We start from the raw sequence: 25,225 nt of genomic DNA, 5'->3' as shown, positions 1-25,225 counted from the left end.
GTGTCTACTGTTGGGTTTACTTTTGACAGCAGTAGTTTTTCTAGGATCTTTCCAATGACTGGTAAAGAGCAAATAGGCCTGTATGAGCTTGTTTCATCTATTGGTCTGTTTCCTGGTTTAAGCAATTCTTGCTTTTTTCCAAATTTTTGGAAAGTGTCTAAATCCTAGTTTTAGACAATCATTGTACATGCTAGTTAAAGTAGGGAATATTGGCTCGCTTTTGACAATTATTTCGCTGGTGATTGTATCTAAACCTGGTTTTTCTTTTTCAAAGATGCTATCACTATCTTAACATCATCAATTGTCCATGGAACACAGTTTACGTACAGCAGAGTGATTCAGGAGTTGGTTAATTTTGTCTTATATTTTTCTACTGATGCCTTGAAAAATCCTTTTAGGAGGGTTGAGGATTTTTCTTGTGTGGATACCGTGTGAAACCCATTTCTTCATATCGATTCTATGACTCCTTCAGTTTTGAATTTATCCATGAGCTATCCGTTCTCTCCTTCTCCACGTAATCCTTCCAGCTCTTTAACTTAATTTGTTCTATAGATTTAGCAAATTCTCTTTTTGCTATTATGTATTCAAGTTTCTGATGGCTGGGTCTCTGGTCTGTTGGTAAGCTCGTCTTCTATAATCAGGTAATTTAAGAGTCAAATCCTTATTCCACTAGGGTTTTCCTTTTAAGGTCCGCTTCCTTCTTCATGGGATTGTTTTTTCGCACGCTTTTAGGATCGTGTTTGTAATTACATTTGCAGTATATTCAGTCTCACTTGGCATTCCTGTGTTGCGGGAGTCTAAGTCTTCTTCGATGATTTGGCTCTCTAGGAGACGGTAGCCTTCCCCATCAGCATTTTTGGTGGAGAATCCTCTTACATCTTGGTATGCTGAGTAGTTTTTGCTTATTTCTATAAGGATGACTCTATGATCACTGCTTGTCCAGTTTTCTTTTAGTTCCCATTTGCATATATCTATATATAAGGCATGAACCGGTTACAAGGCGATCTATCACGTACTTTGCTTAATTGGTTTATCAACCTTATTAATTTTATTATTGATTCAAGAAAGGTTTACATAACATTCAGAATATATTGGAATTTTATTTTCCATTGGTGTAATATCTGTGATTTATAATTTTATTTTTACACGTTTAGGCCCTACTACAGCTGGATATCTAACTCAAGGTACTAAACCAATGCCAAGCGTGCCGCCACCTGTTGAAGACATTTCCCACAAGTAAAATATCTATGCAGTTATATATATGTAATATATAAATATATGTAAAATTATGCAATAATAAAATAACATGTTCCTACCAATTATATAGAATGTACTATAACCTTATAGAGTAATGAAGAATGATAGTAATTAAAGTTTAGGGCAAAGAAGTTATATCCATATTTTTGAATGTATATAATTTCATGTGATATTCCATGCATTTTGTTGATATATATTGTCATTGGTAAGAAATATTGTTAATATACAAATAAAATCTAGTTGTTGTAAATGTATTTCTATTATTTTGGTTAAAAACCAATTGTCACAAATGTGATACTTTTTTTATTTTTTTGCTTAAAAAAAATGTTTTAGTAGTTAGTTGTGTATAAATCATTACTATTCGTCTTGGAAATTGGTTAAGATTTGTATGATTTTATAAGGACAGAAAGGAAAGAGAGCTAACATGTAATTATTAGAGAAGGTGAAAAATAAATTAAATTTATATTTAAAAAAATGTAATGACCATTTGATAAAAATAAATTTAAAAATATAACGATTGCACAAGTAATATAATAATAAAAATAATAAAAAGACAGTGTTCTTTACAAATAAATGTGCTTATCGATTTATAGTGTTTCTTTGAATTTTTTAATTATTTTTATTCATAAGAGATTATACATCTTGTCCCAGTTTATGGGTTTGCATTAAACTATTACAAAGTAAAAAAGTCATAAACATTGAATTCTAAGACGAGAAGTTTAAAAACATGATTTCTTTCCCATTATAAATAATGCTTTCCCTACCAATAGTGCCTTATTAAATGCCTTATTTTTCAAGATTATACTATTTGATGGTTTTTTATGTAATTCATTACCAGAAAAGCCTGTACATATTTTGTTCCAAGCAAAATTTTCTTTAATGAATATAATATACAAATAATGATGCCCAATAATAAGCAAAGTGTGTAACTCCTCATATATGTTAATCATGTTACAAAACAATATTGTATTTTCACATAAAATATATATGTGTATATATATTAGATTGCATATTATTTAATTACATTATTAAATCAAATTTCCACTTCCAATACAATTCATACCAACACATATTGATATAGATAATAGTAGTACTGATACTGATTTAAATAAGCTCAAATCTGCTCATGTATGTACATACATGTGTCACAATCTGTTCTCGATTCAACAAGACGGGCCCAACTCTGAATCCTTTTTATGAGAAACAGAGCCCCAGAGGTCTTGATCGAACCTGAATAGAGCCGATCAGGAGCCTTTTTATAATAAAATTTAATTAAAGTTTGAAAACAATTTATTAATCACACAAGAAAATAACAATTAAAACCAATACATTTCCTTTTTAAATTTTAAACAAACAAAACTTTTTAAATTTAAATAAACAGTAATTTCCTGCAAAGCGTTTGCCAGACCATTTAGAACAAGGGTGGATATGTACTCACTATTTACATTCAGCCTGCAGTGGACCGAAGCACTCTATTTTAAGGAATACAACACTTTTTTTATTCTTTTGAGGATCGCACACTCCTTTTGTCTATCATCTACACGGAATGGCTTGTTCACCTCTCCTCGACTGTCTCTTCCCTATTCTCTTTTATTTTTTACTCTAGGCCTAATCACGAAATCTAAATCATAACATTGTCACTGAAATAAATTGAAATGTGACACGTACAAATTTGAGCCTTTCACTTCTCGTGGCTTTTATGTGTACTGGAGACTAGAGAGTAACTGCAGAAAGTGCGTTCATGCATTGAAATCTCCTTATTAAAAAGGTGACGTCTTTTTCTCCCTCCAGGTTGTTCTTGGACTTACAAAATTTCATCATTTCCATAAAAAATGAAGAAAAATATAAACACTTGAAATAATAATTAAAACAATTATTATATTCACTAATTTCGTGGTCCGCTTGACCAATTAATACTTTACAATTAATTAAGGTTTTTTGTTGAGATGAAAAAAAGTTAATGGCACGAGAGGGATTCGAACCCACGACCTTCGGCTAAATACGCCGCTGCTCTACCACCTGAGCTATCGTGACCTNGATGGGGAGTTGATGTCCGAGTGGATCGAGGTCACGATAGCTCAGGTGGTAGAGCAGCGGCGTATCTAGCCGAAGGTCGTGGGTTCGAATCCCTCTTGTGCCATTAACTTTTTTTCATCTCAACAAAAAACCTTAATTAATTGTAAACAATTATTATACATAAACATTTGTGTAAACATTTGCCTTCAATACCCTCATGTCCTGGCACCTGTGTCAGAATTATATTTCAGGATCCAAGAGTTGGAGTGTGTAAAGCCTTCAATGCTGCTTGGCTGTCTGAGCATTTTTTAAATATATTTTTAAGTATTTCTTGCACATAGTTTGTATTGCATGGATCTCAGCTTGGAAATTTGGCGTGTGGCTAGAGGTTTAGCTAGGTCAAAGTTTGCGCCTTTTATTCTTTCCTCCCGACACTCCTTACATCCACATTTATTTTGTCTTGTTTTCGTTTTTCGAAGAAGGAGGTAAAACTAATTGGTCTGTATGATTTGGGTAGGTTTCTCTTCCTGAAGGAGAGCAGAAAATATACCATTTTCTTTCGATTTATCAGGCTAAAATGACTTATAATAAAACCTTCCGTTTGTGAAAAGATTCCATCTGGGTTCGTGAGGAAGCTTACCTGCCTCCTTAGACTATCCTTGGCTAGGTCTTTGTGTATGCATTCACACTAAGGTGTTTCTTAAGTTTATCGTAGAATGTCCACCACGAGTCCCATTTAGCTTTTTGGATTTCTTTATTGAACTGAGTCAGGGCATCTTTGTATGTGGCCCACTCATTATGGGCCTAGCTCGGTTGAATAGTGTCCTTACTCTCAGTCGTTCTAGGACCACCAGACAATTTTGTATTTATTTTGCCTATCTTTTTTGTGCAGTTTACTGGGTAGGAGCTCACTATGGCACTGGTCACCTCATGCACAGAAATTCTAGGCTTTCCCTGTATCTTAATTCCTTGTTTAACCCCTGTAAGGATTGTTGGAGGGTTTTTATACCCGTACTAGTAGTGTTCCTGGGGTTTCTATAGGTTTATAACATGAGAGAGGGAGTGTTCAAATCAAATCTGATATGCCTATGATCAGAATTTGATGGTACCCTGGATACATTTCGGTTTAAAATATTATTAATCACCTCTTGAGAAATAATGGTCAAGTCTCTAAGATTTCCTACCTACATGAGGTGATAAAGACGGGTTCTGTGCCTATATTAGCAATATTTAACCCTTCATCACTTAGGTTAGTGATAAGGATTCACCTCGGTTGTTGATGTGTGTTCTTCCCGTGTAATACAGTGAGCATTTGCATAACATCCCAAATCTAGTTTCATGTTTTGCCTCCTTGAGTACCTCACTATGACATCCAGCCAACTTGGGTGGGCATTATTCCTCTTTTTAGAAGTAGGCTAAGCAGATTAACCATCTCTTTCTCCACCGGCAGTCTTTGCTGTTAGGACTGCTGTAACAATGTCACTGGAACATAGTATTAGTGTGCAGCTAATTCTTTAATTAAATGCTATACAAGCCTGGGGTCTTAAAGATGCCCTTTGGTATATTACCTGTATTTATTGGGGTTCCTCTTATATTCCCGTTATTTACTCAAGCTCTTGGACCATGGCGACATCCAGGCCCTCCCTGACAAACCAACTCCATAGGTGGCTGACGCAGCCTTTGCATGCTGGAGGTTGACCTTTACACCTCCCCACCCTTCCTTCATTGGGCTGAAGTACCTTACAAGGGATATCTTCCTCCATTCATTCTACCTGCAGTTGTGGCCTTGTATCTTTATGAGTGGGCTCGTGCATGGCTCCTCCCCAGCCTTTTGTCTTTCTTTTTCCTCACCCTATCCTTTTCGCTGAAAGCAGATTAATCCCATTCCAAGATGGGAGTGCATATCTATCTTCTGGAGCTCATCAAAGATTCTTTGTCCAAGGAGAAGGTCCATTCTGTACACTTCTCTTGTTGAGTCTCTTCTCAGACAATCCATAGGTGAATGTTTAATTTCCGGTTGGAGGATTCCGGCCTAGCTAAGATCCTATCGACCTACTGGATTGACTGGAGTCTTCCTTTTTTTAGAGTCTGGTATGTAGGTGATGCAGGCAACTGGTCTGGGTATCTCATCCCCTCCTAAGTCTGGAGGACTGCGTCTTTCCATGCCTTTATCTAGTTGGCACTGACCTTATCCTCACAGGTTAGTAGATCCAGAAATCCTGAACGCTGGTGAGTCTGCAGATATTGGTCATCCTCAGGTTAACTTTCCAGGATCCCATTGGAGTCAGTAGAGCAAGGCATTACCCAACATATGGACACCATAAGCTATAACAGGACATACGAACATCGACGATGTTGCTGTAGATACAGCAACCCTTAAAAAGAGAAAAAGAACAGCAAAATTGAGGGTAAATGAGACAAGCCAGTGATGGGCAGATATTAAGAGAGAAACTTTCCGAAATTGCATTGTTGAAAAAAAAGCTAGAACTTTTAAGGATGACTCCCCAATAAAATTATGCAAACTTATGAAAAGACAATTGGGTCGAGTAAAAAATGTGAAAAAGACAGCCGCTGGAACATTATTAATAGGAGTAGAAGAGAGGCTCCAAGCCACTGTAAGGTGTGCATGGGGATGAGTTTCATGTCAAAACGTACCCGCATAGAAAACTATATACCTCCCAGAGTGTGATCTCAGCTAGAGATCTACGCATATGCCCTGAGTAGTAATTTAAAAAGAAGAAATCACAGAGCAAGGAGTAGTGGATGTCAAAAGAATAAAAAGGAAACCGGAACAAGCTATAATTGACATCAACTCTTTGATACCTCGACCCCATCGAAGAAAATAAAGGCGACTTTTCAGCAGTTTCCAGTATGCGTGTATGTCCTGGCACCAATGCAATGTTATGTCTTCATTTCGAGCATATAGCAATATGGTGTAAAACGATATGTTCATGTAGCCTCCGTGTGCACGAAGGACAGCTGGGCAGACCCGCCAGAATGTGTAAATTGTAAAGGAGACCACCAAATGCCTGACCAGTGCTCTAGTAGGAAAGAGAATTATAGAGGATCAAGGTGGTCTATGCATGACCCATGCAGAAGCGAAATTAATTTAGCTGCAAAAATTTATAACAATACGAGGAAGAATAAACCACTTCTACTCTGACAGCACGACATATGTGGAAGCTAAGAACAAGCTGGAAGAACCTCATAATTTGTTTAAATTGGATGAACACATGACCGAATCAGGATACTTTTACGCTTCTTCAGGCATCACATGGTCCTTTATTCCTTTTCAATTGCTGCATTTTGGAGGTTAACTTACCACCTTATCAGATCATCTATACGGCCAAAGCCCTGTCACTCCTGCACATTTTTTAACCAGCCAGTCCTTCACATCCCTTTCTTCACCATGCTTGAACAAGGTGTTTTCAACCTTACCAGCCAATGGCACCTCATTCTTTGATCCATCAAATATCTAACACCCTTATAATAGAGAGTTAAATGGAAGAAAGATCATCAACCAATCCTTAGTTTTAATTAAGGACAAGCCCCCACCCCATCTAGGAACTTGGTTGCAGCACTAACCAGCTAAATCACAGCACTGATAGCAGAGTTCGAGTGGCATAGTCAAGACAGAAAGAAGACTCTTCAACTATGCCCATTGCCTACCCAACCAGACTTCTTGAAGCCTGTGACTTCAACTGGAACGGTATGCAAGACATTTTAAGACCAGTTGGAGGGTTTGGGGAAAGGATCTGTCGTAGAAATTATGAATGATGGCGTGAGTGCAGTGTTCAATCCTTTTTTAAAAAAGATAGTTCCTACTCACAGTAAGATACACTTACTAAGGGATCTATGTACTCTTTTATGTGTTTTATAGTGGCTGTTTTTTTTGTTTTTTTTTTTTTGTTTTTTTCTGGGGGAGTAGCTACCTGCCCCCTTGCCGTTCTGTGGGGTTGCCACTAAGTTGGAATGGCACACCTCCCCTGCCCTTAAAGCCTGGGATGCAAAGGATATGAAGTGGGAAGGAGAGGTTAGTGTGTGGTTAATATAGAGGATGAAGGATATCAAGCAGGCATGGGGCAGGGAATGGGGATGCAGTTAAACGTCATGCTCAAAGCTTGATAAGTATTGTTAAAGACTAAATGATGCAGGTGAGAGATAATTAAAACAAAATGATGTTCTACTAAATTTAATTATATATGTACATAAGAGAATCGAGTGAAATGCTGATCCTAGAAGAAAATTTACCTCATTAAAAAATATTTAAAAAAATGAGATTCCTACAAACTCAGAATTGAGTGATATTTATTAATTATTACAATGCATCAGTTGATGCAATACTTTCTTTTTGTCAGCAATTCACAAGAGAACACATGAACATTTGCCCTTATGTAAATTTCTAATAATTAAAAAAAAGTTACGTATATATTCTATTAGGTACAGGGCAGTATTAACCTCAATAGTATTTTGTACATTAATATTCTTGATCCATTACATTACCAGAATACAATAGATTATTACTAGTAAATACATAATTTACTAAAACATATGCAAAGGTGATATACAGAATTAAACAGTTGAGCAATGTTGGACAGATGTGTTAGAATTGGCAACAAAGCTATATTTTTGTATTCTGTTAAAAAAATATAGAATTAAATTTAATGCCACTCTGAATAATATTAACAAAATGCGTGGATATACGTTCAAAGATTCATTGTTGCCATAATGAATAGACTAGTGCTACGAAGGTACTATATTAAGTTTTACATTGAAAGATATATCAAAACAGATGCAATAAAACAGGAACATTATGACATTGGTATTACATTATTATAAACACTTGGAAGAACAAGTTTTCCTAAAGCTATATTAATTACAAAATCTATTTTGAAATTTTACTTTTAAGTTACAGACTTGATATTTTAGTCTAATAACAATTTCCTACTAATAAATCACCACAATAACAATCGTATTGCAAATGGCAAAAAAAACTAGTTTCGTTTTTTTTTTTTTTTTAGAAAATAGTTACTATCTCAAACTCATAACTTAGGACAATTGTTAAAAATATATTGAAGAAATTTAACAGGGAGAAAGTAAAATTTGAGAATATCTTAAGGAGGTGATGTAACACCGGTAAACATTTCATAACATATATCACTGATTTTCTACTAGAAAAAAATTAACTTCTAATTTTTAATAAGAATAACCCAAGAGAATTTCTGATCAATATATTTGAGGGGTCAAAATGATCAGATAATTTTTGGACAATTTTGTCAAGAGAATTGTTTTTACATACGATTATTCAACTTCCAGCATCTGCATACTCTCTACATAGCACTTATACTCCATTAATAAATGAATTTTTAATCTGACTTTTTTTCTTTATACATAGACTTTTCCCAATTTTTCAACTAGAAAGATGGTGTAGATAGATTTAGTAAATAATAGTAAAATAAAATGAAAGACGGAAGACAAAGATGTAAAAAATAGGCTTCTAGAACTATCATGGCTGGTCAACAAATATTTCATTTTTGTTTATAAAAAGTGAAAAGTTTTATAATATACATAAACTCAGTATCAGGTCAAAATATGAAAAGATTTTAGTTACAATATGAATGAACTGGATACAAGTTAAACATGATGGAAGGGAAAAGTACCCTGTAAAGTATCAAGTAAACGACTTTAGATTATCCCTTATCAATCAAGTGTTAAATAAATTTGTTAATTTCATAGAGAAGTAATGAAAGGAGTCTTATTTGGACATTTGAAAAAAAAAATGTTAATTTATTTCTATATATAAAAGGGAAAAATAAGTATAAAATTAAAAAGTCCACTTTAATCTCTCCCTTGAGTAAAATAAAGGCGTAAATTATAAAAAAAATCCTTGCTTTGAAAAAAAAAGAGAAAAAACTTCTTAAAACTTCAAACATAAATTAGTATGTCTGAACTAATTTCATTACATTGTACTACTTAATAAAATTATTTACAAACAAACACTTAAAGTCTATGTTAAAGTACCAAAAGAATAATTTTAAAAAATAATGATTATTCAGCCTGACAATATAATTATTAGTGTGCTCACAGAAATTAGTCTTAAAAAAGTTGATTGCATATTGTTATTTAAAATATTTCTTTTTTTTTGATACCAGAAAAAATAGTCACTATATTTAAGTAGAAAAATATGTGGAAATTTAATATAAAAATATCTGAATAATTTTAACATTATTAGATCTTAATGCGAATAAAAAACATTGTGGAGAAAAACACTACAGTTTTATTGATTTTCTGCCTAAAGAAAAATATTTAATATTTTGGTATGTAATCCAGAATTGAAAATTTAATTAATCCATCTAATTCCAGCATGGTATCACATTCAATAAGAATAATTTTTAAAAGTTTAATATGGTGGGGCCTAAAAAGTCTTATGAAAGAAAACAACATTTAGTTGAAAGGTTATACCATTGAATGAATGAGTATTATAGAGCTACACTGTTTCTTTAAACAAATCCTACCATTTTCAACCAAAATCGCCAACCAACAAGATGAAGTAACAAGTATGACATCCATATATCAGTGTGCTTTAATAAATTCATTCTTCACTGGTAGTTTTATATTTGTAATTTCATCGAGCCTAACACTTATGACAGCATCTAGAAAGCCAGGTTTTAGTCGAGTTTGTACCAACAACTTCTAAAAAACACGATTATAGTCAATAGGTTTTAAGTTTTGACTGCTGAAAAACAATATATAAACATTACAAATATTTATAGTTGTCCAAAACCATCTGTAGGGAGTACAAAATCCCATTACCCTTAGTACGTTTTCGCTTTTTTCTTATTACTGATCAGGCCAAAATAAAGAAATTAAATATCACTAGTCCGATTAGGGCCACCACTTAAAAAAGTGTGCATTAAGAGACATCCTTTTGATTCTCATTTATCACTTTATATACATTTTTTGAGATGAAGACATCTATACTAATTGCAACTACGATCATCTATGAGGTAACAGTTATTAGATATTGATTGGCAAACAAAACCCTAACAGGTAAACTATTTTAACATAAAATACAATTAATGAACAATTATATACAAAGTGCTATACCCCGGCTTCCATTTCTCTTTGGCGTACCACCATAGCAGCTTCGACAAGAACATGAAGGCACTTGAACGGATCTTCACTTTCCATTGGTTCCTCGGGTGTCCATGTTTGATAAGTAAGAGAAATATCCCTAGAAATCAAACATTTAATTAGTTAAAAGTTCATTACATAAAGAAAATTAAACTTACGAAGGTTCTGGAGAAACCGTACATTCCCCATCAGAAATGTTGTGTTCACTTAAATTGCAGTCCTCTTCACTGTTTGAACAACTACTGCTATTGATGTTATTTAAGTAATCATGGCTTTCTTTTTCGATGTTACTATTTATCTTTACATTTCTTTTCCCTTTCCTTGTAATCGTAAAATGTTGGGGGTCCTGACCATCTTGACGTATCATTTGGGGTAGTATTCTCCTTCTAGCATTTATAAACCAGTTGCACACCTACAAAATATAAAATCAAAAATTAATCATTTCACTCAAAATACCATAATTTACATTTCATTTACCTGGAGCACTGTCAGATTTGCTTCTTGTGAAAGCATATTCTTTTCTGTATCACTGGGGTATGCATTGTATCTATGCTCGAAGAGCCACTTTTTCAGAATTTTGACAGACTCGTTTGGCAGATTACCACGTTTTTTTCGCACCATACCTCCACTAGTATGTTTTGCATTTTGGGTTGGGGAATTGTGTTCATATTCAATATCCGATAAAGAATTGTCACTTCCCAAGAAATCCGAGTAAGAACTTTTGTAAACTAAAACATATACCATGCATGTGGTTACTTCTTGCGGACGCTATATNATAATATAATACATATATATTATTTTTTATAATATATCATATATTGAAATGATTAAGATAAATAAAACAATGCAATTGTGATAACATTAGTTTAATTCCAATATTCAGATTGTAATGTAATGAATATTTGTCATAACTAGAGCCCCCTGTTTGACATACTTCAAGTCTACGGGACTGCCGAAGGTCATGTATTCGAGTCCTGGGTGTCTCTACAGGAATCACCCAGATCCTGAAGATGGTGAAATACCGAAACACATCTGAACTAACAAAAATCAGAAGATAGGCAGACAAGAATGATAGGTAACATCAACCAGTGGCTCCTTAGTGTAGCCATGTGTGCGCACTTGTGGCTTTTCCTCTCCTAGTTGCAAGAATCTGCATCTATAAAGACCTTCACAAAAACATAAAATTGTTCTGCAGTCTCCTCCTCTTCTTACTGGCAGTATCTACACAGTGTTTCTTCTGTCTGTTCGCCTATCCGGTGCATGTACCTTCTTAGGCGGCAGTTCCCTGTAAGGAGTCGAACCAGAATCTTGGTTCTATTACGGTTGCCCTCCAGGAATTCTTTTGTACATCTTGAAAATGGCCGAGTGTGAATATTTACTTGCTGCCTAGTTGGGAGGCCTCAGGGCCTGTCCCAAGTGTAGCTTGGTTGTTTTGTTGGTTAGGTTCCATATAGTTCACACGAGTAGCTATGGATATAATATGTCCACCCCAGTATGCTGGGATAGGCCTAGATACAAGGTATTGGCAAGTTCCCTAAGGGCTCTGTTTGGGATATGTATTGCTTCATAAAAGAAAACAATTTAAAAAAAAGGACCCTAGAAAGGATGAAACTAAAGTTTATTTTTAATTGAAAGAGTATAAAAGGATTATTAACACTCCATAAAAGTAAACAAGTTATTAATGTGTTTACATTTTAACTATTAATCTTTATACCTAGTTTTTATGGAAAATAAACAAATACGAGTGTCCATTTTTTTTTTTTTTTTTGCCTTTGAAGGTAGTATACCTAACGACGGTTACGCAATACAAGTCAAACTACTACATGTGCTGCGTGACTTTTACTACCAAGGTACAAAATGCAAAAACTCACTCATTTACACAAGAGTGTATGCAAAACACACAACCATTATACCTTGTGTCAGATTAAATACCTTTTTTTTTAATCCGACTATCACTGAATTCACTTCCCACAATATAGGTCATATAAATTCCTTGTCAGATCAGACAGTATGAAACAGACCCAAAATTGATTAGTAACAATCAAAGTCTTAAAATGCTAAATTACCAAAGAAAACGTAAAAGTACATTCATAAAATGGATTTATTTTCTAAGAGAGAATATGTGAATCAGGACTTAATTAAAACCCATGTTGAAGTACTGAAAGACCAAAACATAATTTCGTTTTTATAATGCAATAGAGAATTCTGAAATTGAGATGTTAGATTCATCTTTGCTAACAGATATATTGGAACCAACTGTTGATATACAACAAATACAAAATACTGAGGATGATATGGTTGAAGTGAATATCTTCACTTTTGTCTCAAGCTGGAAATGAGAAAACTATCTAACAAGAGGCACCAACCATCCAGTCGATAACAATGATATACGAAGTACACAGGAAATACCAAAACCCCGCTCCTCTTGACCATCATTATCAGATGCAATTTCAAAAGCATCTTTAATAAATTGCTATAGTAACAGTTTCGGGTCCTTAAGAACAGGTTAACTTTGAAAATTACCCAAAAGTCATGACTTTGCCCTGGAAACATTCATTTATTGAAGATGAGATGGGAGAGCACAAGAAGCATTAATATCTGAATTACAGCAATGATAGTCAACGACCTATTACTTCTTGAAATAAGGATCAATTCAACTGATCTGAACTAAAGAATTAATAAAAGTACATTTAACCAAAAAGCTACAGTGCATTGGGAAATACTAAACACCATTGTCCTCATCATCATCAGATGCAATTTCCAACCATCAAACTTTTCTCGGGTGCTGAGGGCATTATAATTTGAATGCTCACTGTGTACACAACTGAATGCATAGTACAATTTTGACAAACAAGAGAAACAGATCTTTTTATTTAAATTGTAAAGACTTAAGATTCGATACAAATACAATTTATCTGGTCAGATCTTGACTAATTCAAATTTAAAGCCAATTCTGGGAAGTTGATATGAAACAATATATGATACTTAGATGTAATTTTTTAAAAAGATAAGTCAATGTAGGGGAAAAATATTAACAGCTAGCATATTTTTAACAAGTGGTATTATATTACAAAAGGCAATGATAAAAAAAGAGCAACATTGGAAAAACTGTCCAATCATTAATGTTTTGATATAGAGTGAATTGCAAGTGCTGACATACCAATAATGACAAATGGCAGGAAGAAACAAGTATTAATACAAAGATTAGATTTGCAGGATTATTCTTAAACCACGGCTATTTATAAAATTTTCTAAGCCGGTATTGAACGAAAATAAATCAGTTTTTGTTGAAGAGCGAATTCTCGGTTAAAAAGAGAGAAAAAACCGGCGAATGTTTCTTATTTCATTGCCTTAAGTGTAATTTTTTTTAACTATTTTAATACGCTAGTCGGGTGTTTAATTTAAAAAAGGAATGACAAAAGAGAGGACATTTTAAATACTGTATGTAATCTGGCAAAGCCTCGTGGTTTCTATTTCTAACCGGGGTTCTTCTAAAAAAAGAACCAAAAGTGTCAAACAATGTGGGTCAACAGTCGAACTGGCAAATCTTTCCGAGTACTTCAAAATTGGAAAGGAAATTATTTACAATTATTAATTAAACGAAGATTCTTACCTTTGGGAGGGTGGGATTTTGAAAGGATGTACGCCTGTTGTGTGCTGAACCGCTTCGCCTCTTCCAACATATTTTCTGGAGCTGGAATATTAAAAAAAAAATAAATAAATAATTGTGTGTCGGGTGTGAAAACAAGCCGGCCAAGGGTTTATTAAATTCAAAAACCGGCACCTCGACTCTTTGACAGAAAAAGGATGACATTTGAGTTTTGACAGATACCGACCGAACCTCAACCGGCGATAAAGAACAAATCGGGCTCAAATTACATAAAAATAAGACCAACTACGAGCTCAATTAAGAAAAAAAGATTAAACTTATACTTACAATGTAACAAAGCCTAATAAGCACGTTCTAATCGTCGTAAAGTCGGAACTGGAGGTAACTTATTCGGTCGCATAAAAAATAAGCATAAATACTCAAAATTGTTAAGTCAATCGTTAAAGCAGGAAGAATCACATTTCCGAGAGGAGGCCGGATCGAATGAGAAAACAGGAAATATCACATGGACAAGACTATTCTCCGGCGAGACCTTTTGACGGCTGGACCGAATGAGAAACACGTGCAGCAGACAGGAGTTGAAGCTAAGGAAAGACGAGGCTAGAGCGGGAGAACCGCCTTTCAAACAATTACATGACCAACTTAATTTAAGTTGACACTTATCTCGACTTAACGTTCCAATCGGTTTTCCTATATTAAAAAAATAATAAAAATTAAATCTGTAATATTTTTTATACAAGAAGAGATTTAATAATTGAACAAAAAAGAATCCTCCATAAACAGAAATTTCCTACAAAATATTCTTACCATTTAACCACATTTTCACATTCCATTAAACAAAACGTTATTATAAACTGCCATAAAAATTATATTTTCAACAATTAAAAATACACTAGTAGACTTAAATATATTAAAACGTTCATAAAAAAAATTATATTTTTCCGCCCTTAATCCTTTCTTACGAGTATCCAGTTACACAGAATTCCTTAGAAACATTAATAAGCAACTATTGAATTCTAAATTTGTAGAAAATGCAAAGAATATGTGGAATATTTCAATTAGGCGGCCCCTCCGCAATTCTGTCTTTTTGGTGGGGGGGTCAGCCGTTCCGTGCCAGTTCTTTTCAAATAAGTCAGGAACTACTGAACAAAGAACGGCTCCTTTAGGAATTACATGCTTGGAATTGTTTCAGAACAAGTTTTTCAAATAGAATTCATTCTTTTTCAGATTAAAATTAACTATTGTGCAAATTATATACACTTTTCGGTAAATCGTTAATTTGATTTTAGGAACGTCACCGAATTGTTTTTCTCTTTTTGTACACTTTTTCAATTCACCCACCCATTTTCAAATTAAATTCACTCTTGTGCAAATCACGGATTTGATTCTTGTTCTTGGAACTGTTTATGCCGAACTGAGAACAGCTCTTTTAGGAACTACATGCTTGGAATTGTTTAAGTACACGTTTTTCATGTTGAATTCATTCTTTTTCAAATTAAATTCACTCTTGTGCAAATTGTATCCACTTTTCGATATTCTTGAATTTGATTTTAGGAACGACACTGAATTGTTTTTCTCTTTTTTGTACACTTTTTAAAAATTGAATTCACCCATTTTGAAATTAAATTGACTCTTTTGCAAATGGTGGATTTGATTTTAGGAACTAAGATTTCTTGTTTCTCTCTTTTTGTACAGTTTTTAAACTTGGATCCACCCATTTTCAAATTAAAATCACTTTTATGCAAATTAAATCCACTCTTCGGTATATTGTGAATTTGAATTTAGAAACTATAATGAGGTAAGAATGGCTCTTTTGTGAGGCAATACGTAATACATAGAATTATTCTCTCTTTTTTTTAGAACAGGTTTTTCAAAGTAAATTAAACTTTTTGCAAATTAAATCCACTCTTGTGCCATTAAATCCAATCTTCAGTAAATCGTAAATTTGATTTTAGAATCTATACAGGCGTAAGTATGACTCTTTTATTTGGCAATACATACATACATAGAATTGTTTTCTTTTTTTAGGACAGGATTTTAAAATTATATTAAACTTTTTGCAAATTAAATTTACCTTTTTGCAAAGCATGGATTTGAGTTTAGTAATTGTGTATATGGCGAACTAAGAACAGCCCCTTTAGGAACTACTTGCTTGGAATTGTTTTAGTACTGGTTTTTCAAATTGAATTTACCCTTATCAAATTTGATTCACTCTTGTGCAAATTAAATCTAGTCTTCGTTAAATTGTGAATTTGATTTTAGGAACTTCACTGATGTAAGAATGGCTCTTTTATTGGGCAATGCGTACATACAGCATTGTTCTATTTTTTAGAACAGGATTTCAAATTAAATTAAATTTTTGCAAATTAAATTCACTCATTTGCAAATCATGGTTTTGATTTTAGGAACTTGTATGGTGAACTAAGAACAGCTCCTTTAGGAATTACACGCTTGGAATTGTTTCTCACTTTTTTGTACAGGTTTTTCAAATTGAATTCACCCATCTTCAAATTAAGTACACTGTTCTGCTAATTAAATAGACTCTTCTGTAAATTGTGAATTTGGTTTTCGGCATATATACATAGAATTGTTCTCTCTCTCTCTCTCTCTCTCTCTCTCTCTCTCTCTCTCTTTTTTTTTTTTTGGAACAGGATTTTAATTGAAACTAAACTATTTGCTTAAAAACTTAACCTTAAAAATGATACAACTTAAAAAATCAAACTACCATAACGGTGTAAAGAAGCTTGAGATTGACAATTCAAGGATTTGTTTACAAAATCCAATTGTAAACACAATGGGAGATTTTACCAGTGTTATTTACCTCTAATCATTTAAAACGGACCAAATATTGCTGTAAGATAATCAATGGAGGATTGCCTAAGAGAAGATTAAAAATCTTAAAGGTGGCCATTTCTTTTGCTTCTCAATGTATTGAAAGTTTTACCAGGGAAAATAAATGCTATGTTATTTTAATTAGTTGTATTCATAAATAACATTTGCAATTGACTCTAAAGCATTATTTTAAAAGATTCAATTACATAATTAATTATTTCGAAGGTAACATAATATAAACTTGTACAGCCTAACTTCATAAACAATCTCAGTTTTCTGTTACCAACAAAGATTAACAGACAACAGTAAAATACATATTAAACCATTGGATATAACTGAAAATAATTTCTACAAGATTTAGAACAAGGTTATAAACTCTCTGCAATTTTCTCAACATAATTATATAGAAAAATATTAACTTTGGACTACACAGTGAAAGAATGTCCATAAAATATTACTTTAAAAGTGACATTTCATTACAATATTAGAATAAACTATGAACAAATAATTGCAATCATATGTAACAGTATTATTAAATCACCTATGTACATAACATAATTTTTAATAAATAATCTAAATTTCTTGTTATACTCTTTTGAGTAAATTAACACGTTCTATACATTTTTACTGTAATATTTCTTTCCTACAGTAGCAAAAGGCGCAAAAATTCAGAAAACATTGGCCCTTTCTAGAGTCAGTTAGATTTGGCAGTGCCGTCATACTAATATATAACATCGTCATTTTGCATACACTTTTCAATTATATCGATACATACATTACTTTTGGGACATTGGGTACACACTTTCTTCATAAAACAACTCTTTCATCAATAAACATAGAAATTCAAATTGGATAGAATTATGAAAGTTTAAATTATAAAAACATTGCAAGAAGACAAAAAACCAAGATGACAAACGAAGCATTTGTGTTAAGACTTTAAAATATTAAGAATTTGTTTAATTTAATTAAGAAATATGCACTATTAGAAATTACTTAAGTCACAATAATATATTTTTAGGTAATTATTATAATAGTACTTATAATATCTTTAATTATATTTATTATAGTTGTACCCATTATAACAAAATCTACTAATTTAATTAATAATTCATTTGTTTTTTTTTTGTTCACTTTTTCTCTACTGAGTTATTTACACCTACTTATGTATATTTGCAAAGGAAACCATTATCATAGCAATTTATGGAAATATATTACTGTCATAGTGAGCTGAGGATTTATAATTTAGTTTCAATTTATTAATTTATTTTATGATACTTAACAACTGAATACATTTATATCAATCAAATTTTTATCAAAATTCACATTTATTGGAGTGACAATTGTAGTGTAATTAAATGTTTAGTTCACACAACACAGACGTAATTCTATAAGCGCTTGATAAGGAATGGTCATCCTTAAAATGTAGATTCCTTTTTGTAATATCACGACCTCATGGAAAGAGACTGTTAGCTAAGTTACACTTAATATACTGTACATTTCTAAACTGTCAGACATAATTTAGAACACTTATTTTCCTACCAGATATTCTAGAAACCTACTTAAATTTGACATCCACGTATAAGAGAATGAAAATTTAGATTATAATATAAAAAGTCTGTTATTATTATGTTTATTTTAATATAATATACAATTATATGAGATCATTAATGAATGTTTAACACATTTGATGTTATTTACCATTTTCGTTTTTTGTACTTCTTATCTGATTATTGGTACAACTTGGATATTCAATTGTGTGATGTTTTCCCCTTTTCTAAATATATTGAGTGTTATTTTATAAGTCTGTTGTTGTTCCACAAAAGTAAATTTTCTCAAATTGTCCCGAGTGGTTAGGAAAGTTACAAAATTAACAAAAAGCATAAGAAGTCACAACCGATTTTCTAATTCCATTCCTGAAAGTTTACAAAACATTTTTTCTGCAATCCTCACTTTTATCTAGCACAACCCAGTACATTTATTTTTGTGTTTATTATTTGAGTCACCTGAAAAACTTACTTTATTATACAGTCTCTTCTTTATCAACGTTTATTAAATGGTTCAGTTATACTTTCATTATCAACCATTGTTAAAGAATTCTCCTTACTTGCCTAGAATCTTTATTAAATAAACTTTCCATAAGTTTAATTGGCATCTATTGCAAGTCTGATTTTTGATTGAGAGAAGAAAAACAAATTGTGCATTCTTTTGTCTCATATCTGAATTCCTAGAAATAATTATATCATACACAAGTAATACAGCAATTGATATGGTTATTAGTATTTATATTTTATTTATTTATTTATTTATTTTTTTTTTTGTAAAAACGTGGCAGTAACAAGCTGAACACTTTATTAGGATAATTGCACTGACTGATTTTGAAACAATTAAATTTTAACTCATGCCGGTATAAAGTTTCCGTGAATTGTGAATATTTTGTTAGTGCATATTTAAATGTTTAAAAATCAACTTTTTGTTTCAATCAAATTGTAATGTACTTGAGTCATACCACACCAAACTGAGAATGACTATCAAACATCAAACCAAATCAATAGACCCTAGGAAAAAATTCATAAATTTAAATAACAAAAGAAGAAAAATCGGCTGTGTCCTTATAACAAATACTTTTAAAATGATTTATTCTAACTGAAGGTTTAAAAAATGTATAAATATATGAATGCTGATAATTATTCATGTTAAACTGTTAAACAAAATGTTGCAGCACAAAATTATCTTCACAAGTAGGTAATAGATTAATGTAGGTAAATGGTTTTATCAAAATGGCAATAGTATAAATTACCAAGTTATCAATAGAAATTAATACGTTTTGGGCTATCGACCAAATTCCTTCAAGGTAATTGACTAGTATTGGCAAAGCACAACACCTGCCTGTAGACAAAGTAGTCATTTTACAAAATACAAGTTAGTATACTAGGTACTACGAAAAAACAACAGATATTTCAAACTGTCCTTTTGAAATTAAGGAGAAAATGAGCATCCAACTAGTTAGCTCACCCAAGCCTCTTAAATCACTAAATCATTCTTCATTCGAGTCCTTCTTCATTCTCTTGAGGATAATCCTAGAAGGCGCAGTTTCAAATTCAAGCTTACTTTATACCTTTGATTATATAATTAGTACAGTACAATTTGATTTAGTCTAAAACTATAAACAAAGGTTATAAATCTGGTAACTATTAAAAGCAATAAAAATAAATTTCAACGACAAAATAACTTTTTTTCAATAAACAATTTTTATAAACTATAAATATGCAGATGTACTTCTGTAGTAACTAATTTAAATTTTCATACTAATCAATGATAAAAAAAAATTATTTAAAAGAACAAACAGTCAAAAATACTATTTATGGCAAAGTTTGAAGAGTCTTTTAAAATATCAGACCATTTTTTTTTTAAATATTGGTAGTAAAGTATGACTATTTGTACATGTTCATGTTTCCCCTAAAGATTGAACTTATGAAAGTCACAATGCTTTATGTGTAAGCAAGGCATAGCACACATTGCTAGGTAAATAATTCACGAATAGATTGTGATTACTTCACGTCCTCCACCTCGCACCATGAGCACCCTTTCCAGTCCTTCAGTGAGTACTTCAATAAATTCCATATCTTTTAAATGGGTTAAGAAGAATTGTATTATGTGCAGTATAAAATAAAGCATATTAAATTCATTAAAATACATACTTTTTAAAGTACAATATTTTGTTTGATTAATATTTATAAAAAAAATATAAAAGGATACAGTTAGCTTCTCTATCTATAGAAGTATCACGTGGAGGTCCGGGTAAATTTAGTATCACAAGCTGAGCTTTGTGGGACTTGTTTACAATTACTTCATTTAATTTCACAGCGGTATGCATTCTTCTTACATTGCCCTCATCACTATGAGAAAAAAGTAATATTAATATATAAATTACATGTGTGCATATTTTAACATACGGTGTAATAGCTGGTTTCTCTCCTTGAGTTACACATTTCTCTGGGATGGATAGTGTGAGATTATTTGAGGGAGGTGGCTGCTGTTGTGATTCCTGCTGATGGTCATCCTCCTCATTTGCTGTCTTTTCCTTTTCTTTTTCTTCTTTTCCATCCTAAAATATCCAAACATACTTAATTAAGACTACCAGGGCATACAGGGTAGAAGAGACAATAAATTGCCAAGGAAAGTTCAACCAGAACACCTGTCATCCCTTAACACTTGTGGGGAATACCAAATTTCTAACAACTTAGAAAATTCTATCTGACAAGGAATTATGAAAAATCCATTGGTTCAATGGGAATGTAATCTATAGAGGTATGTGAAATAGTTCATCTAAGGACTATGGCAGAAACTAACAACAGAACTACTAAACCTAGGACATGCTAGGGCTAAAACAATAGTAGGACTGCAGGCCCCAGAGGCATATCTAGAGACTCAAAACAACAGAAACAAGCCTGTGCAGGAAGAAGATTCAGCAGAACAAGTCCTCTGCTAGTGCAAAGGCTACACAGGCTTAGATTCCTACTCTTGGAAGAGGAAAAGCCCAGGCCTGAAGGATACACATCAGAGCCATTAAATTCTTAAAGCTTTGGGATCTGGTAAAAAGCCTTAAACAACAAAAAGCTCTAGATAATGATTAAGATCACACAATACACCAATATTTATATATATTTATATGTGCTAGGTAGTAAAGTTCCAAAGTAATTCCATTTAACTTTAAACCTTAACAAAGAATGAATATTTTGATACATTATTTCCTGGAGGCCTAATTTTTTACTAATTGTCAGACCTATTGCAATCATACCTGAACTTCTTCACTTCATAAAGAAACCAATAAAACAAGAAATTTGTTGATGTGGTGAATGATTTTTTTAAAAATAAAATTAATCCATATTTGCTTAGTGATCATAATTGGCAATATTAATTATCCCAATTAATTATTCTTTTTATCTAATGTTTTTGGTTGAGATGAAACATTAGTGCCACGAGCGGGATTTGAACCCACGGTCTCATGGCACTGATTTTTTTATCGTTAAAAAAGACTACATTAACTAATACAATACTTTGTGTTTCTGTAATTTTATAGGTGACCCTCAAAATGGTTGGTTCAAATAAAAAAAATTAATACAATTCAATAATAATAAAAGTCTAAATGAAACTAGATAAACCTAAAAACAATGATTTTTTTGTGGTGGAACACAATTTCACTAACCTGCATATGCACCTGACATTCTTTTCTAAATATAAAGTTAAAACTTAAGAAAATATATTTTAAATTTACTAACATATTCATATTTTATATTTTTATACACATACGTTTCCAGGTGATTTGTTGTTTCCTGAATTTTGATCATTGTTGCTTCCTTGGGATGGTTCTTGGAATCGTACTTTGGTTGCTGTTTTGCCATCATGATGCTGATCCACAATAGCTTGTACCTAAAAATAGACATTGTTTAACAAATATTTGATTCAGTTTTACTTATTGTTCATTCTTCATTATTCAAGACTGATTTGTGACATTTGACAATTTGAAAATAAATTTATCAATAGATCAAGAGACTGTTATCGTAGTTTAAATTATAGTCATTTTAGGGCATTTATCACAAGTACAAATAAGACTTTGATTACAAAGTTTATGTCCAATCGAGAACATCAAAAAGTTAATTGTAAACAAACATAATTACCAGCTTTTAAAGATTAGTTTAATTCATAATTAATTCCATTATAAACAGATTTTGACACATGATTAAGCAGTAGAAATTTATAGAAAATTTTTCAAAATCATCCATTCTCTGAACTTTTTCTATTTTTCAATCAATTGATCAACATTTTCATGATAAAAGTGTCAATTTGTTTGTCCCTTCAACAAATTCAACACTATTGGTTATGAATTATGCTGAATTAAACTGCTCAAGTACAAGGCAGTATGCATCATTTTTATCTCAATAATGTTTTATTTAAAACAAGACAATTAGGATAAAATCAAACGTTTAATTAAAAAAACCTTAAGCAATGTATTGTATTTAAAAAAATGTAATTTTGTAACAAATCAGAATGAAAAGTTAATTCAATTATATGTTAATTAAGAGATTAAAATGTATGATAATGGTAATGATGATTATGAATATGAAGATGGTGATGAAAAAGAAACAACGAAAGGAAAAAAATCTTAAATATAAACAAAATGTCTGAAAATTGTATGTTCCATTTTATGAATTGGTACGTATGCCCTCTGAACAACAAACAAAACTTTGCAGCAAAGCAAAATCATAATATATAAAATGTATTTTTTGTAGTCTGATTGCTGAATTGTATATAAAACGAAAATAAACTATAACTATTACAAATTATTACAGACAATTTTGAATTATATTAGTCTGTTATTTGAGTGCTTAATTATTTCTCCTGACTTTTCCAACTTACAAAAGCTGTCATTATAAGAGAAAGTGTAAATTCAACTTGTATTCCAAGTTTACCAATTTATATATTTGTAAAGTGAGGTGAGGCAAAAGGTAATTTAGATTTCCACTTTAAAGTTTAGTGTTTACTCATGTCATTTCAAACCATATTGATCCTAACTTTTTATGAAAGTTTTTTCTTTGACTTTGCTGTGAAATGAAAGTATAAAGGGTTTTCATAAAGAGATAAATTTATTGGATTTATGAATTGTAAAACATGATAAAGAAATATTTCACATTAGGATTTGTATTTATATTTTATAAACACATCTAGATAAAGACAATTCTTCAGATTGTTATATTATCAATTGCAATAAATAAATAATTAAATCAATAAATTATTCACATGTCCAACCTTTATTAACAGAGAGTTGCACCAATTCCTTAAAAATGATACTATTTGTGAAATGTTAATATTAATACTATTTTTTTACAAATATATATTGAACTTTATGTAAGAACAATTTATGTAACAATGTAATTTTATGAACATACATAGTTTTGGTTTGCTTTCGACTATTTATCTTAAATTTCACCCTACATATATTTTCATCGATTTACAAATATGAGATCAAATGATTTCGCTTTCAAAAATGTCACTGACTGTTTAGTTCAATAAATACTAAAAAATAAATAAATAAGTAAATAAAATAAATGTAAGGAAGCCATTAATCAAAATAATAGCATTTGCAAATTCAGGAAAAAATTGAGAACAAAATAGGTGGTGGCATGATGGTGATGAGAGGGTTCTCTAATATCTACCCAAACATGCAACAACAAACCCACCAGTGGCATGTTCTCCTCTGAAGGTATCTCATTGTAGCCAACCTTGGAATGCAACAACAGAAGAAATATAGTTTAAAGAGCAAATAAGGTTTGGGAATTGAACAATTTCATTATCATGAGTAGATCTGTGTGAAATTTGAAGTAAAGCAGATATTGCTGAGTATTTTGGATTAAAATACAAAGTTGATTTATTGTTGGCAACATCATAAAATTATTCATGCAGTGAATGTGATATTTTTCATCTATAAGTGTTACATTGTAATTAGGAGGATGATTTTAATTCATATGTTACATTGCAAAGAGTGACAAAGTGCTTTTAAATTAAATGTGTTGTTTAAAAAACACACACAAAGTACCTGTATTTTACTTTAAAATGACATATTACAAATATTATAACAATATTTTCATAAAAAGTATCCCGGCAATATAATTGTTTTAATTAATTCCCCCTTCCATATTACATTTTTAATTGTAGGAACTGTGAAATTTTCTTTTCTGTTGCTAACCATTAATGAGAATTATTTTATTACAGTATCCAATGATGGCTATAGTAGTTTTGAAATTATTTTATATACTTATAATTTTATATTTAGCTGTTCCTTAACTTTTAAGAACTATAAAATCAAAACTATAATTACGTACCATCCCGAGAGTTTCTTTTTTATTGAGCCTCAGTTCTCTTAACATTTGGTTTCTCTGTTCCATCATCAGTGTTCTTTCATATGTGTATGCAGAAATGTCATTGTCAGTCTAAAAAATAAATGTTAACTTTCTTATAAACTTTTCTCTTTCTAAATGATACCATATTAGTTTGGGCTTTATGTTACCCAATAGTAAATACATAAAAATAACGTTTTACTTGTGAAAATAATTATAAATTGAATGGGGTTCATTTGATATTTGCCTATGTTACTTTTGAAAAGGTACCAGATATAAAAGATAAATGCTTTTAACCTTCAAACAGTCCCGCTCTGGTATTTTTGACCCCAAAACTTGGTTTTTATTACATCTTGCAGAGTTCACAAAACTGAACCACCTGGCCTCATTCCACTATAAAAATAACCTTTAAGGAAAAATGGGCCGGGGTGACAGATGGCTATTCGCATAGAGAGTGTAAATGCTGCTGTAAACGCCAGCC

At 31.7% G+C, this 25,225-nt stretch overlaps 3 protein-coding genes across 12 annotated transcripts in view; 1 reads left to right on the top strand and 2 right to left on the bottom strand.

The window, feature by feature from the left end:
* Positions 1 to 2,260, top strand: part of LOC106668544 (dnaJ homolog subfamily C member 13) — a 46,044-nt gene extending 43,784 nt beyond the window's left edge. The window contains exon 37 of one of the 2 annotated variants that reach the window (XM_024225306.1): positions 1,155 to 2,260. In XM_024225306.1, coding sequence (XP_024081074.1) covers positions 1,155 to 1,240 — 86 coding nt within the window. In that variant the 3' untranslated portion in view covers positions 1,241 to 2,260. The remainder of the gene's footprint in view (positions 1 to 1,154) is intronic. The other variant, XM_024225307.1, reaches the window with a different exon arrangement.
* Positions 2,261 to 7,449: 5,189 nt separating this feature from the next.
* On the bottom strand, positions 7,450 to 14,622 carry LOC106668559 (homeobox protein TGIF2-like). Its single transcript, XM_014397427.2, has 5 exons — positions 14,345 to 14,622; positions 14,021 to 14,101; positions 10,885 to 11,135; positions 10,566 to 10,819; positions 7,450 to 10,507 (listed from the first exon to the last, which is right to left on the bottom strand). Exons 2-5 carry the CDS (start codon positions 14,088 to 14,090, stop codon positions 10,375 to 10,377), a joined length of 708 nt encoding a protein of 235 aa, XP_014252913.1. The 5' UTR covers positions 14,091 to 14,101; positions 14,345 to 14,622; the 3' UTR covers positions 7,450 to 10,374.
* A 3,342-nt stretch (positions 14,623 to 17,964) lies between these two features.
* LOC106668556 (solute carrier family 12 member 6) overlaps positions 17,965 to 25,225 on the bottom strand; it is a 468,955-nt gene continuing 461,694 nt past the window's right edge. For 7 of the 9 annotated variants that reach the window (XM_014397420.2, XM_014397419.2, XM_024225292.1 and 4 more), the window contains 4 exons: positions 24,730 to 24,837; positions 22,160 to 22,279; positions 20,606 to 20,954; positions 20,381 to 20,472 (listed from right to left, as the gene is read on the bottom strand). In XM_014397420.2, coding sequence (XP_014252906.1) covers positions 20,381 to 20,472; positions 20,606 to 20,954; positions 22,160 to 22,279; positions 24,730 to 24,837 — 669 coding nt within the window. Of the gene's footprint in view, positions 20,473 to 20,605; positions 20,955 to 22,159; positions 22,280 to 24,087; positions 24,130 to 24,729; positions 24,838 to 25,225 lie in introns of all 9 variants that reach the window. The other 2 variants (XM_024225291.1, XM_014397417.2) reach the window with 2 other exon arrangements.

Source organism: Cimex lectularius, unplaced genomic scaffold (assembly GCF_000648675.2).
Source record: "Cimex lectularius strain Harlan isolate CLEC.00 unplaced genomic scaffold, Clec_2.1 scaffold21, whole genome shotgun sequence".
Classification (NCBI taxonomy): domain Eukaryota; kingdom Metazoa; phylum Arthropoda; class Insecta; order Hemiptera; family Cimicidae; genus Cimex; species Cimex lectularius.
This window is presented reverse-complemented; position numbering and strand designations above follow the sequence as displayed.

Excerpts from the sequence above, each read along its gene's own strand:
- LOC106668559 (XM_014397427.2), bottom strand. The coding sequence starts at position 14,090 with ATGTTGGAAGAGGCGAAGCGGTTCAGCACACAACAGGCGTACATCCTT. Across the intron at positions 11,136-14,020 it reads AAAATCCCACCCTCCCAAAG|TTTACAAAAGTTCTTACTCG; the intron begins GTAAGAATCTTC and ends TATATGTTTTAG. Across the intron at positions 10,820-10,884 it reads CAAATCTGACAGTGCTCCAG|GTGTGCAACTGGTTTATAAA; the intron begins GTAAATGAAATG and ends TATATTTTGTAG.